This window comes from Chironomus tepperi, unplaced genomic scaffold, assembly GCF_022539635.2.
Source record: "Chironomus tepperi strain 1889 unplaced genomic scaffold, CSIRO-AGI_Ctep_v1 contig_335, whole genome shotgun sequence".
Taxonomy (NCBI): Eukaryota; Metazoa; Arthropoda; class Insecta; order Diptera; family Chironomidae; genus Chironomus; species Chironomus tepperi.
In genome coordinates this window covers 2459182-2472192 of record NW_027226457.1, presented here as the reverse complement: position 1 = coordinate 2472192, position 13011 = coordinate 2459182, and the positions used below count along the sequence as shown (strand labels likewise).

Genomic DNA, 13011 nt, shown 5'->3' with positions numbered 1-13011 from the left:
AATTCATCAGCAAATCATTTAAGACAAATTAGCAAATGTTTCTCATTCTGTCTGAAAATACATCACTTATGAAAATTAAAAAGCACAGTCATTTTAAATAATTTCATGCATCTATTTAGCTTTATTAACTTTCCGACTAGTTAAAATAATAATTTTCGCACATCTCTTTTAATCTAACAAAATAACAGGTAGTTTATGGATAACAACAGTTTGATATACTAAAAATTATGAAGAGATAGCAAGTGTATAGCAGGTAAAAATATAATATTATTTAATAATCATAATTTTTTTAAAGATCATTAAAACATAACGAGAATTAAATAACAAAAAAGTGATTATGATGATTTTGGTGCTTTTACATTCACTGAAGCTGTTGCTGTTGATTTTGTTGATCTCTTACTGTGATCATATTGTGTATATGGAACTGAATATGCAATTGTATTGTATACTTGTGAGGATGGATATGGATAGTGAGATGATGATGCTGATGATGATGAGGGATAGTTTGCAGGTGTAAATAATTGTTGAGGTAATGATGGCGCTGATGGATAATAATTTTTATAACTTATTTGAGGCTTAGCATATGTCACTGGTGCTGAGTGATATGGCTCGAAGAGAGCTTGTTGTGGCTGATGCTTATAAGTTGGAGCACTTTGATAGTATTGAATTGGTGCTGGCTGTGAGACATATGAGGTTTGATAGTTATGAGTTGGTGCATGATGATAGGCATATGATGGAGATGGTTGGACTGGTTGAAGCTTAGTTGGTGGAACTATTTCAGTATAATGATATTCTAATCCTGGTGAATAATATTGACGGAATGAAGTTGTTGTGATTGATGGCAATGCGTCTTTTGGAACAAGTGTTGGAATATTTTTGTAATCAACATTAGTATGTAATGGTGCAACTGGTGCTGATGGAACTGTATACTCTAATGACTTAACAGCATGGAATGAAGGTTGTTGCTGATGATGATGATGCAATGTATGTGGTGAATTTGTCGGTTGTGGTTGTGAATATGTGTAAATTGTAGGCGTTGGAGCTGATGGATGAACTGGCGGTTGTTCTTGATGCACGACTGGAACCATAACGTAAGCGCTAAAAATGTAATAATTTAATATTATTAAATGCTTATTTCTTAGACACGGTGCAATGCGGATCTGGTCTATTGTTTGTCAAACACGCGACGAGAGTTTCAGTCACTTCTTTTTATTGCTAAAGATTTCAATATCAATTGGATCTAATAGAGGTAATTCAACATGGCTTAATGATGGATATTCAGTAAATAACGTCCAAGATTCTACAATATGTTTGGAACCTTACTACTTCTAAGGTTCTGGAGAAGAAAGTACACTTCCCCAGAACATAGTTCGAGTGGGACTTGAACCCACGTCCTACGATTTCCAGTAATATGCTCCTAACACTGAACTACCAGGAGGTTGTAAGGAACCATGACAGAAAGCACACTTAAACCTTCTTTCTCAATCTAGTATGCATTGGACTACAATTATTCTATCTCAAAATAGACGTAATTTATGGACCAACCCCGAAGACTTTTTTGTTTCCGATGAAGATAAAGGAAAGAAAGCAAATAAAGACAAAATTGCCAATGACAAAAATCGAAAGTTAATTGAATTGATTTGAATGAATTGTATTATTTTAATTATCGATCACTAAGCATTTAATTGATTCGTCCAGGGTTGTTGATTGCCTTTTATAGAACACAAGAAAAAGACATTTATGACTGTCGCAAGTCATGACCTTTAGTAATTTGTCATAATAATGAGGTATGAAAAATTGAGAACATTGTATTTACCAAGATATGTCCATTAAGCATGTCAACATCTTAATAGACTTACAACAACTCGACATTGTATTTAACATGATACATTTATCATGCGTGGGAGCATAGATCAGACATAAATAAATACAATTACCATTCATTATTCAACTAAGTTTCGCATATCATTGTCATACATCTATAATTTCATCAAATTCGACATTCCAAGTCGATGTAAATAAAGACATGAAATAAAATTATGCTCGTGTATTACAAAATCCCGTACGAAGAAGCTGATTTTTCTTACACCATAATTTAATACTTGAAGCGATTGTCGTGAATGAAAATCAAATTGCTTGAGATTACGTTTATGACATCGACTTAAAATCGAGAAGCAAGTTGAGATACACACGCAAAACTTTCACTTGCATTATTTAGTTCAAATAAATTGCCACTGGTTAGTCGTCGTGCGGAACAAAGTTTTTGTCTTCGTCATCTTTGCCCGATCGACACAAGTTGTTCATAGCCGTCAAATGGCATCCAAGTGGCAACTTTTATGGCAGCTAACCTGAACATCCTCTTGGAAGGAAGCTGTCGATGGAGATTAGATATTGGTCTACTACAAAAGGAAGTCAGCGATAGAGTCAGCAATAGGAGTTATCTGAGTGAGGCTATGAATCACAAATGACCTGTACGGTCAACGAAATAAGTAGCAACCAAATGACTGTCTTGAATAATATGTGCAGATCGGGATTCTTCAATGACTTACAGAATTATCGACTTCTCACCGAACATCAGTGATTATTACGTCAATTGAGCAGAAATCTTTAACAATATATATTAATAGCTGACAACAAATTGGAACCAGACTGAATTTAATTTGATAATTATAGATTTTTTCAAAGTGTGAAGCAATGCGTAAAAGTCCATGTAATTGGATTTAGTACTCGCATAGTTAAATGATATGGTACAAATAATTAACTTACGGCGCTTGCGAAATGTATGGATGATGTGCTTGAGGTGGAGATGGAATGTAAATATATTGTGGTTGTGGAATCATGCTTGGATGAATTGGTGCACTGCCACCGATTATTGGCTTGATTAATGACTGTTTAGCTGGCACTGTATAAGTTTGATCAGCTTCATGAACCTTTGGTAAATGATAGACTTGTTGTCTCAAGTCGGCAATTGAATGAGCTACAAAAGAGAATTAAATCGATTAATTAGCGTATAATGAATCAAATTTAGCAGAAAGTTTCGCACATCCATTACTTCCTACATTCATTTTTTTGATCAATAAAAATGTAGCATCACTTACATTTGACTGCATAACGTCCAGGTGTTGGTGTTACAAAAACATCTTGTGGATTATTACTGTAACTTAATTGAATGTGCTGTGTTGGCTGTGGCGCCAATTCTTTTGGTCCATTTACATCATTACCTCTCTCTTCATGCAATAATGTGTCTCTCTCAATATCTTCTAGCTTAATTTGCTTCTCATCATCACCTCTTGTCGTATGGATTGCTGTTAAGCACACAAGCACTAAGAGTAGTAAATTTCTCTGAAAATGATGCAAACAATCAATTAAAAAATCTCTTTAAGATACTTAATTATCATGGAATTAAAAGTTGTAATGCGCATTTTAATTGTTTATTATTTGCACTTCGTTAGACCAGCTGAATGTTTTTGAAAATGAATGGCATTACGCGAGAGGTCAGATAGAAAGCTTGTACGAATAACTTTTCTGGTTGCGTTGCTTTTTTTATAAATTATAGAAATTTGTTTCATCAAGGCTGTATGTAAATAAAGCGCATTTTCAGCAATAAAATGGTAATGGACCGTAAATTGGGATATCATGACTAGACATTTCGATGTCTTACAGACAATTATGATTTCCTGATTATCAGAGAGCTTGATGAATTTCCAGACACTCTGTCGACAGCAAAAGCAATATGCTGTGTGATCAAACTTTAGATTTCAGTGCTGTCAAACCTTTTTTGTGCTAAGGCACACCTTGGTCGTAATGCATGACTGAAATTGCACACGTCAAGTCGTCCATGGCATTTCCAAAAGAGTTCAGTGACACACAGATTAAGCAACTCTGCATTAGATCAGTGGTGGACAACCTGTATGCCTCGAGACTCTTATTTCCGTGTGCCGTGTTCGGTTTCAGTCGAACCTTACCACCAAAGTGTACCACATCACACAGTTTGAACAACACTGCATTAGATAATGGAAAACATGATTCGAGAATATACGAATACAGCAATAAGGATGTCTTACATCAGCTGCGGTAATACATCAACTTGAGTAGTCAAACAAGTTCGATTATCTCGTGAAATTTCAACATAAAATTAAATTGACCCATGACTGTCCAAAAAAGCTACTCTAGATAGCCGGGTCCATTTCTTGTAATCTAAATTTTTTTGCATGTTAATTTATTGCTGTGGATATTTCGTGTGTCCAAAATAAAGCGCACTTAAGTGAAAGTGGCATTTTTATTTACTGTGTATTCTCTGTGCCTGTGCAGAAAATAAATTAAATGAAATATAAAAAAATAATGCTGATATTAAATCATATCTTGTTACTTGTTGCTACTCTCTGTAGTTCCTCAAACATTCCGATTTCTTATCACATTTGTAGAAAGCTACACAATAGACAATTTGAGTGACATTTAACAAATGAACTGTAATATGACTTGAAGTTAACATTATTACTTAACGTCATAGTAGTCCGTTGTGTCCCGATATATTCCCCATTCAATAAGCGTGAAAGTGATTTTATTGTGCGTCAATTTATGACTTTTAATCGAAAATAAAGCTATGACATGTAATAATGAAAGTGCTTACTGTATGTCAATAGGAAGCATAAAGGTAATTAGTCAGAGACGGAATGGAATTTTGATGTTGACGGACTTAACTCTTAATGGATTCCAACATGTAAGCATGATATGCAGATCTAATGTAAATTCCTTAAGCCATGACAGTGAACTTTGTCAATTGCGTATGCCTTTATTTCACAGTCATTGCTAGACTCATTGGTGTGTGGATTTGTACTTTATGAAGCTCTACTTGATGGAAATAATAGTAAGTCCATAGACTCGTGAATCAATCAAATAGGAAAAGTAGAAAAAGCTACAATTACTTCACTGGAATGTGTGACTAATTGCTTCAATGTTAATCATAATGTTGATAAAAATTACACTGAAATGTCTCGACACTGTTACGTCTGTTTTGCACAAGACATAATAGAAGCATATGTATTATGATTGCTAATGTTGAGACATCCGCTTTATTAGCCTGTTTATTAAAATATTCAGCATTTAATGTTGCATCAAAATGCAATAAAACATTGAACATTAAAGTTCATTGTTGCAATGAGTGTTTCATCATGCATGAAATGAGCAACACAAGAAATGGCGCGCCTTTATGTCTGCAACCGACATTCCACCTTTATACACATTTTCATAATCCATTGGAATGTGTGTTATTAGAGTAATTATGGAAATTGGACTAAGAAGAAGATTTAAATTTCTTCGGCAACATCGAAGATTAAAATTTTTTACGCTGTTCTTGCAAACTTATTTTTTTGGGTCTAATTAAAATTTGGTTCAAAAATTTCATATCTTGCCGATGAAATCGCATAGTTCCGATAAAAATTTATGATTATGGTCTTTAAGATGAGAGCAAGAAGAGCTACAAATTAATTAGAAATTATAATCAGGTGCTTGTGTGTTAAGGTCAGTGGTTCTTAACCTGTGGACCGTGGCATGCATCTGACAAGTCTGACATGAAACCTCAATAGATGAAGTGTAATTTGTCCTGATAATCATTTTCAAGTATATCCTTAAAATCTTGAAAAAGCTGATTTGAAGACCGAAAGTCAACAAACCTTCACCATATCTGACCAAAGATGATGGAAGCAAACAAATGCATGATGATTTATGCATTTTTGAGAAATTTTCATTGCCTACTGAGAGAATCATATTTGTGAAAAAGATGTGCGCGGAAGATTAAATCACTCTCGCCTCATGCCAAACTCTTGTGCCTAATAATTGTCTTATTAACATTGATACACGGCCTGTACACAGCATGTTATGAGCATCCATTAATGGATACACACAAAAAAGAGAGGAAAGAAATTAAGTTTTTTTGCTATCAAATATGATTTAATTCGATCATAAATTGAAAGTCCAACATCAGTCATTGTTTTGCAATCATTGAGCATTTGACGAGAGCCAATTCATCGCCTATGCAGAGGCAGTACTCAATGATGATGTGAAGATTGATAAATTATACTATATATTTTAAGTATTATTGACTCTTTGTAATGTGCCGGGAAGTTAATGACATGAGTTATATTTAACAAATCGTGAAATCAATATTGTTATAGAGGAGTAGCTACTTCAGGTGCTATACATAATTTTATACTAAGCGGATATCGATTACCGGTAAAGTAGAGTAAATGATATGACATGTGAAAAAATGCATTAGGATGCAAATTGCAGGAAAAATGCTTTCCTTCTTTCACTTTATGAATGCGTCGATCCATATGTCATGATTTATGCAAAATATGTGCATGACGCAGATATTATTATGCGAGAAACTTAGCATATCATTTCCGAATGCTTTTGAATCTTAAGAGGATCAAAAATGTCGATTAATGTCTTGAATCTTGATTTTCTTGGATCTTGATTGGGATTTAATAGATTTATTCAGTTTTGAAGCTTTTGAATAGGAACTGAGGAAGTATTATGAAGTTGCTTCAATATGGAATCTGTGATATCAAACTATATGAAGAAGTAATCTGAAGAAACAAGGAACTCATGAGTTTGTCGACAAAATTGAGCATTCTCATTTATATTGACTGAGTAGGCTTAGGACGACGCTCATTTAGGTGAGTATGCTCGTTGTCTGTTAGGGTGATGCAATCCTGATGTTCTGATCTTGACAGAATTTAGAGACTGAAGCTGAGAAAACATTATTGACATTAAGAACTCAAGTTAAGCGGCATTGCTGATGCAAAATATGAATTTGTCTTAAAGAATAGTTTAGGAATCGGATGGGACATCAGTTATCCTTTCTGTAGGACTATTTGAGTTCAATTTCAATAATTAGAGACATAACAAGTCAATACAAGGATTGTCACAATATTTCAATTAAATATTAGGAACTGGATGATGAAATTGAATGCAAATTGGATAGAATCTGCATGAAATATTCATTCCTTACTAGGAATGCCTAACAATTCTTCATTCCCAAGATTCTTGAACAACATCAATTGCATCATCTAATTCCACTCAGGATCAACTTTTGATTTCCAACATGAACAATCCACACAAACTTCAAATGATTTCAAATAAACCTTTTGTCCATCACCTAACAATGTCTAATGAGCCCAACATAACAAAAAATTATTTTCAAGATTTAATCATTGTATGTTATTACATTAAATGGCTCATTATAAAAAGTTTAAATGCTTTATTACTGAAAATTAACTTTCATTAAATCCTTGATTGTTCAGCTTCAATTCACGAAATGCCTTTCAAAAATTCTTCTCTTGAATTGAACTTATTTTTATATTTTTTCATCCCGTTATGTTCACTTTCCATTTCTTTCACTTTCAAGTCCAATTATTGATTAAGAAATTCTTTAGGATTTCATCCTCACCATTATGAACTGCTTTATTATATCCTTAAACTTGTTCTGACAATGTTCTTTAATATCCTTAAAGTGCACTGATCAATGAATCCACAAATTAAATTAATAACACTTAATTATTCACACAGTGGCTCACCGCACGTGTAGATTGAAAGCGGTTTTCAAAAAAGAAATGGGCGAGATAGAGATTGATGTTTATTAAAGCAAGGTTTAAATTGAACTGCGACACATTAATAGTGGGGCTTGTTCATTTATATATTTTGGACCAGTTAAAGTAACTTGCTTACTTGACCAGATCACTCTACTAGGCGAAAAAAAAGGTTTCGTAGTATTCATATGCGGCGTACGTAATATAACAACAATTTTCATTACATCAACAACTATCCACACATCAAAACATGTGTGTGTACAGTATAATTTAATAGAGAGCAGTAAAACAAGAGATCTCGCGAAATACTCGCATTATCAGTCGTAGAAGTTTGTTTTTATTTTTATTTTTTTACTTCTTCTTCAATGCTATATGGTACGTGATGTTGCAGCTTTGGTACGTGCATGTTGCAACTCAATATGGATTTAATTGCATTTTGTCTGGCATTCAAATTGTTGGAAATTAATTGATCATGAAATTCATTAAAGGAATTAAATAATGTCTACAATTGACTCATCTGCCCATTTTCTGTAGTCACAAAGATGCAGCAGTTCTAAACTATTCTTATGATTGTTCTTCTTCAGTTTATTCAATCCTTAGTGTTCTTCTGATGCAAGATGACAAGTGCGCATACAGATGGCGGGAGTTGATGATGGTTCAGGGATCATACAAGTGTGGTCCATACGGTATACGGCAACCTAATAAGCCTACTAAGTAGCCCGCTGGAAGCCAATCTCGACAGACATCCTGCGGTAAATTTCATATTTCGCTATCAAAATGGGACAAATACAGACATGTGGAGTCACCAGGGCACCTCATCCATGTGATGTTAAACTTAGGTGCCTTCCGTTTGGTGTTAATAAAAGAGGTTTAGCGGAGCCTTTAAAATTCAGTGGAGAAGCCTTCTTCGCTTTTGTTGCTCGGATCATAATCTTGTCATTAAAGCAGCGACATAGCGATTGCAATAATGCTATCAACTTGGCTAAAAAATCAGTGGAGAAGCCTTCTTCGCTTTTGTTGCTCGGGTCAACATTATCATGTCATTAATACCCCGGACAACATTTCCAATGAACCATTTGAGTACTGATCTTTCAACACCCAAATATGCGCACTAAACTCACTAATTAGTGAATATCAAGGACAAACTTGTTTTCTGCAATCTCTTGAATGTAGTAAGATGCGAAACTCATAAAAACAAAGAGATACAGACACAAAAAAAGTTCATACTGAAATATTGAGCGATAAACCAAAAAGAAATTATTAAACTTGTTCAACATGTACGAAAATAAAAAAATGTTAAGCACGTTGATCTACATAAAATTAAAAAAATCACCAAAAATACACTGTATTTTTTGATTAAAAGTTTACGAGCCGACGTTAGCGCATGTTTTGAAAACGATGGTATCAATGGAATGTCTTTCTTCAATGATACATTTATGCTTTTAAAGTAATTGCCATTTGATGGATCTAATTTTACTCTTTTTTTGGCATTTTTTTCTGTGAAAATGGAAAGGAATTTTTGGCTGTAGACAATATGAAGTAAGTGATTGTACATTTTTTCGATTTCAATATGAACTCTGACTTGAATTCACATCAAAAATTTAATAAATTTCATGAATAAGTCAAGAAATACAACATGACATGAAAGGAACATGAAGTAGCCTATTGTTGTCATTCTGGACCACCAAAAAGAAGTTGGAATTTAAATATTCGCATTATTCGAATTCTATGATGCTCCAATTTCTTGCTACATTCACTATTATGAAATTGAGTGATTTGTATGAATAGAAATAATTATATCATCGACTAAGGAACAATCCATTGCATGTCTTCATTCATGTATATTCAATTGATTTTTCGCTATTCAAATTTGCATATTTTAATTACTTATTACCATTGAAAGCCTCTCCTACACACAATAAAGTGAAAGAAAGCACTTAGACAGGTGGGAAAAGTAAACATTGGCAGTTCCATTTTGATGCTGAATACGCAGAACAATTTTAATCTTATTTGTTGATCTATAATTGCGTAACATGGCTATTAGTCCTTTATGTAAGATATCCTGTAGTAAAAGTGTTGCAGCATGTTTATAGCCATAACATAGATTCAAGGAAAATAATAAAAATCATCCATGCCCAGCAACTTATTCATTACGAAAAGAACATGATCATAAAAAATACCTTGAATATTTTATGGACATCCATACTGCAAACTCATCCAAAATTTCAATTAAGATCAATACAATGCAAATAAACAGCCCACAACAAGCTATGCAACAAAAGAATCTAATCATCCAATTCCAATCCATATCATTAACATTTATCGGTACATTTTTTGGGTGGATTACTTTCATAGACTTCATGTACATCGATCACAATCTTAAACTGTAACAAATATAATCTCTTCATATATTCACTTGCACTTAATCTTCCATCTTCAGACAAAACAATGAATATGTTGAAATAAATGAAGGTAAAATATTTATTTGCTGTATGCAGGGGTTTGTGGCTTATACAAATTAGTGCTGATTTCTTTGCTGTTATAACGATCATTTGAGATTTGAATAATATTTATTACTCATAGTTGAAAACCCCTTTTCATGCAAAAATGCAGTCTGTTTTGGAACTTCGAAGAATAACCATCATTGAGAATATTTAAATCCTTTTGGAAGCTGTTTTAATTAAACTACAATGTCCAGAATTACAAGAACTGTCTCAAAATAAAGACATGCCTGTATAATTTACTAAATTCATGGATATTTGGAATATTCCAAAGCCAACTTGTTTGAGAAAAAAAATCTAAATCAAGTAAATAAACAACAAGCATAGTTTCAGTCCCCTGCATAAACAAAAAGCTATTCATTCCGTTTTAACACTTTGTTTAATCCAAATCTCATTGTTTTCGCACTTTTTATGGTAATTGAAATGGATTGTATGTACAAATTATTACTATTATTGTGACATAGTATGTAATTAAAAATTCATATGTACAGGATACATGCCATAAAAGACTTGAGTCTCTAATTTCTTCGTGCCGGCTATAGAAAGAAGGAAAGAAATAATAGATTAAGTAATAATTATTGTAAATTTAAAGAAGAACTAGATGTGTCGGGTCGTTAGCATCATAATTCATAATAAATGTTTATGTCATTAATTTAAAGTCTTACGTATTCAAATGAGAACCAATTGCATCAACATGAGGACGCATGGAATGATTGTTTCCCAAAATACTTTTACTTTAATTGCTAATTACTTTTTTGTGCCTCAGATATTGACAGACCAGCAGACAGTCAGTCTTCCTCAATGGTCCTCGTGAGACATTGATGAACTAATTCATATTTCATGCTTTCCTACATTAATCATTTAAAAAGAAATTATGTAAAAGGCATCGTTGAGGTGGGTACATACATAAGACTGCATATGTGACATATGATTGATTGTTTTCACCTAAATTTCTGTCAAATTGCCCAATAATTAATTGCAAATGTATCAAGAAAATTAATTTTTGTCAGCAAAAGTTTTCGAGAAATAATGAAGTCTTTAAAAATATTAATGTGACGTTGATCTATATTCATATCCAATATTCAGTGAGAGTTAGTAAATGGAAAGTCAAACAAAATATTTTTAAAAGACATAAAAAACAATAATCGAGTTTTTATGAAGTTATCTTAATTGAGTTTTTTTTGCTGATTTTCGCTCACTTTTTGATTAGTTTATTTGGTACACGTTGGGATGTTATGTAAGGAGCTTTTAATTGAATTTGGAATGTTTGCTTGTATATTAATAAAATTATTAGGAGGATATGAATGATTTTAGCTGAAAGTCTTGAAAAATAATTTAATTTTCAGATATAACGGTCATTTAATATTTAAATTGAATATGCAATTTGAACTAGTTGATTCCTCTTTGATAGTTACGAACCCTTTGTTTAGAATATTAAGTTTATTGTCAATCGTGTAAAAATAAATATCTTTTATATAGTTAAGAGCCTTATTGTGATAAAATCAGCTTCATTTCAACAACAGCAGATTCAAAAGCATCCATTGAAAAAGAACCAAGGTAATAACATTGACAGTTCATTAAAATAAACTTAAATAAGAACTAAATTGAGTTCAAAATACAAAATACCTAAAAAAACATCAAGAAGACATCCAGCATATTAAATGTGATTTATATTTTCACCACTTGCAATCTTTACGCTATAAATTTAATAAGTATCTATCCACATCATACGAGAAAATGATTTTAAAATGAATATTATGATATATCATAAACTAATAAAAAAGTAACGCCTCTTAACATTCATATTCATAAATCATTTTAAAGCTTCTTCTTGTCAAAACTTGATGTCCAACAGTAGCAAGTCTTCTTCATGCAGCAGCTAATGTGATAATAATGGATGGTTTATTAAATGTGATTGTTGTCTATACTGTAGGTTGGATGAAATGTAAATTATTGATTCAGATGCTTAAGATATTCAGACCTTACATTCACTACTGAAATTAAGTAAATATTGCAAAATATTATCCTAAAGGCTCATATTCCATTGCACAATGTCTAATAAACTCCTTAATAGATATCCTAAGGTGATTAAAGTGTAGCGCAATAATTTCAATTTCAATGAATCTCCTTCATTTGTTAAATTAATGCCTACTGAATTACTTTCAATTTCATATTCAGCAATTAAATTTAGCTAATATGTTTAGCCTCAAAATCCAGTGAATCTTTCTCCATTTTTATTCAATGCATAATTTTTATGTTTTAATTTTTTAATCAAGAAAGCTTTGAGTTTTGTTTAATTGTTTAAATTATTCCAATTCTGAGAAAATAAATTAAGGAACAATTGACTAATTTCCGAATGTTATTTTTTCAGATAAATGACTTCTGCAGAGATGACTTCTGAAAAAATTGTACCAAAACTACAGGAAGAGGATGAACATGAACCAGCAGAAATTATCAATTAGTTGATCTTCCGATTATAGTCATCTTTTATCAATTTACTATCTAATCGATTAGTTGCGCGATCAGCACAACACAATTCAAATTTATATCCACAAGCAGCAATTAACATTGCAAATAATACCGAGCCGCTTGACGGGATTTAATGAATGAAATATGTAGACAAATTTTCAATGTGAGCCGATCGGGTTGAATTCAATTACAAAGTTGCATGAATTATATATTTGTCAACTCCTTCGAGTTGCAACTAAGAAGTGCATCTTAAGCAATGATTGCCATTTTAGTCGAAATTACACATTTCAACTTACCCACTCAATTTGAACCCGTAAATTGTCAATCTTTGCAATTTCATCTGAGCCAGTCATTAGCCTAGATCACTTGATTAAATAAGAGACCTGCACTACTAGACAGAAACACAATGAAATTAAATTATTGAAATGTTCAATTTCTCAAAATATTCCAAA

At 32.5% G+C, this 13011-nt stretch overlaps 1 protein-coding gene across 1 annotated transcript; it reads right to left on the bottom strand.

Moving 5' to 3' along the window:
• Nucleotides 1–246: 246 nt before the first annotated feature.
• On the bottom strand, nt 247–12912 carry LOC139093323 (uncharacterized). The gene is made up of 4 exons (XM_070644003.1): nt 12856–12912; nt 3099–3342; nt 2767–2977; nt 247–1098 (listed from the first exon to the last, which is right to left on the bottom strand). Exons 1-4 carry the CDS (start codon nt 12910–12912, stop codon nt 336–338), a joined length of 1275 nt encoding a protein of 424 aa, XP_070500104.1. The 3' UTR covers nt 247–335.
• Between the last annotated feature and the right edge of the window lie 99 nt (nt 12913–13011).

What these genes read in the sequence shown, in the direction of transcription:
- LOC139093323 (XM_070644003.1), bottom strand. Translation starts at nt 12,912, where the DNA reads ATGACTGGCTCAGATGAAATTGCAAAGATTGACAATTTACGGGTTCAA. An exon ending in TACGGGTTCAAATTGAGTGG is followed by an intron (nt 3,343 to 12,855) that starts GTAAGTTGAAAT and finishes CATCATTTTCAG; the next exon opens with AGAAATTTACTACTCTTAGT. An exon ending in TGGACGTTATGCAGTCAAAT is followed by an intron (nt 2,978 to 3,098) that starts GTAAGTGATGCT and finishes TCTCTTTTGTAG; the next exon opens with CTCATTCAATTGCCGACTTG.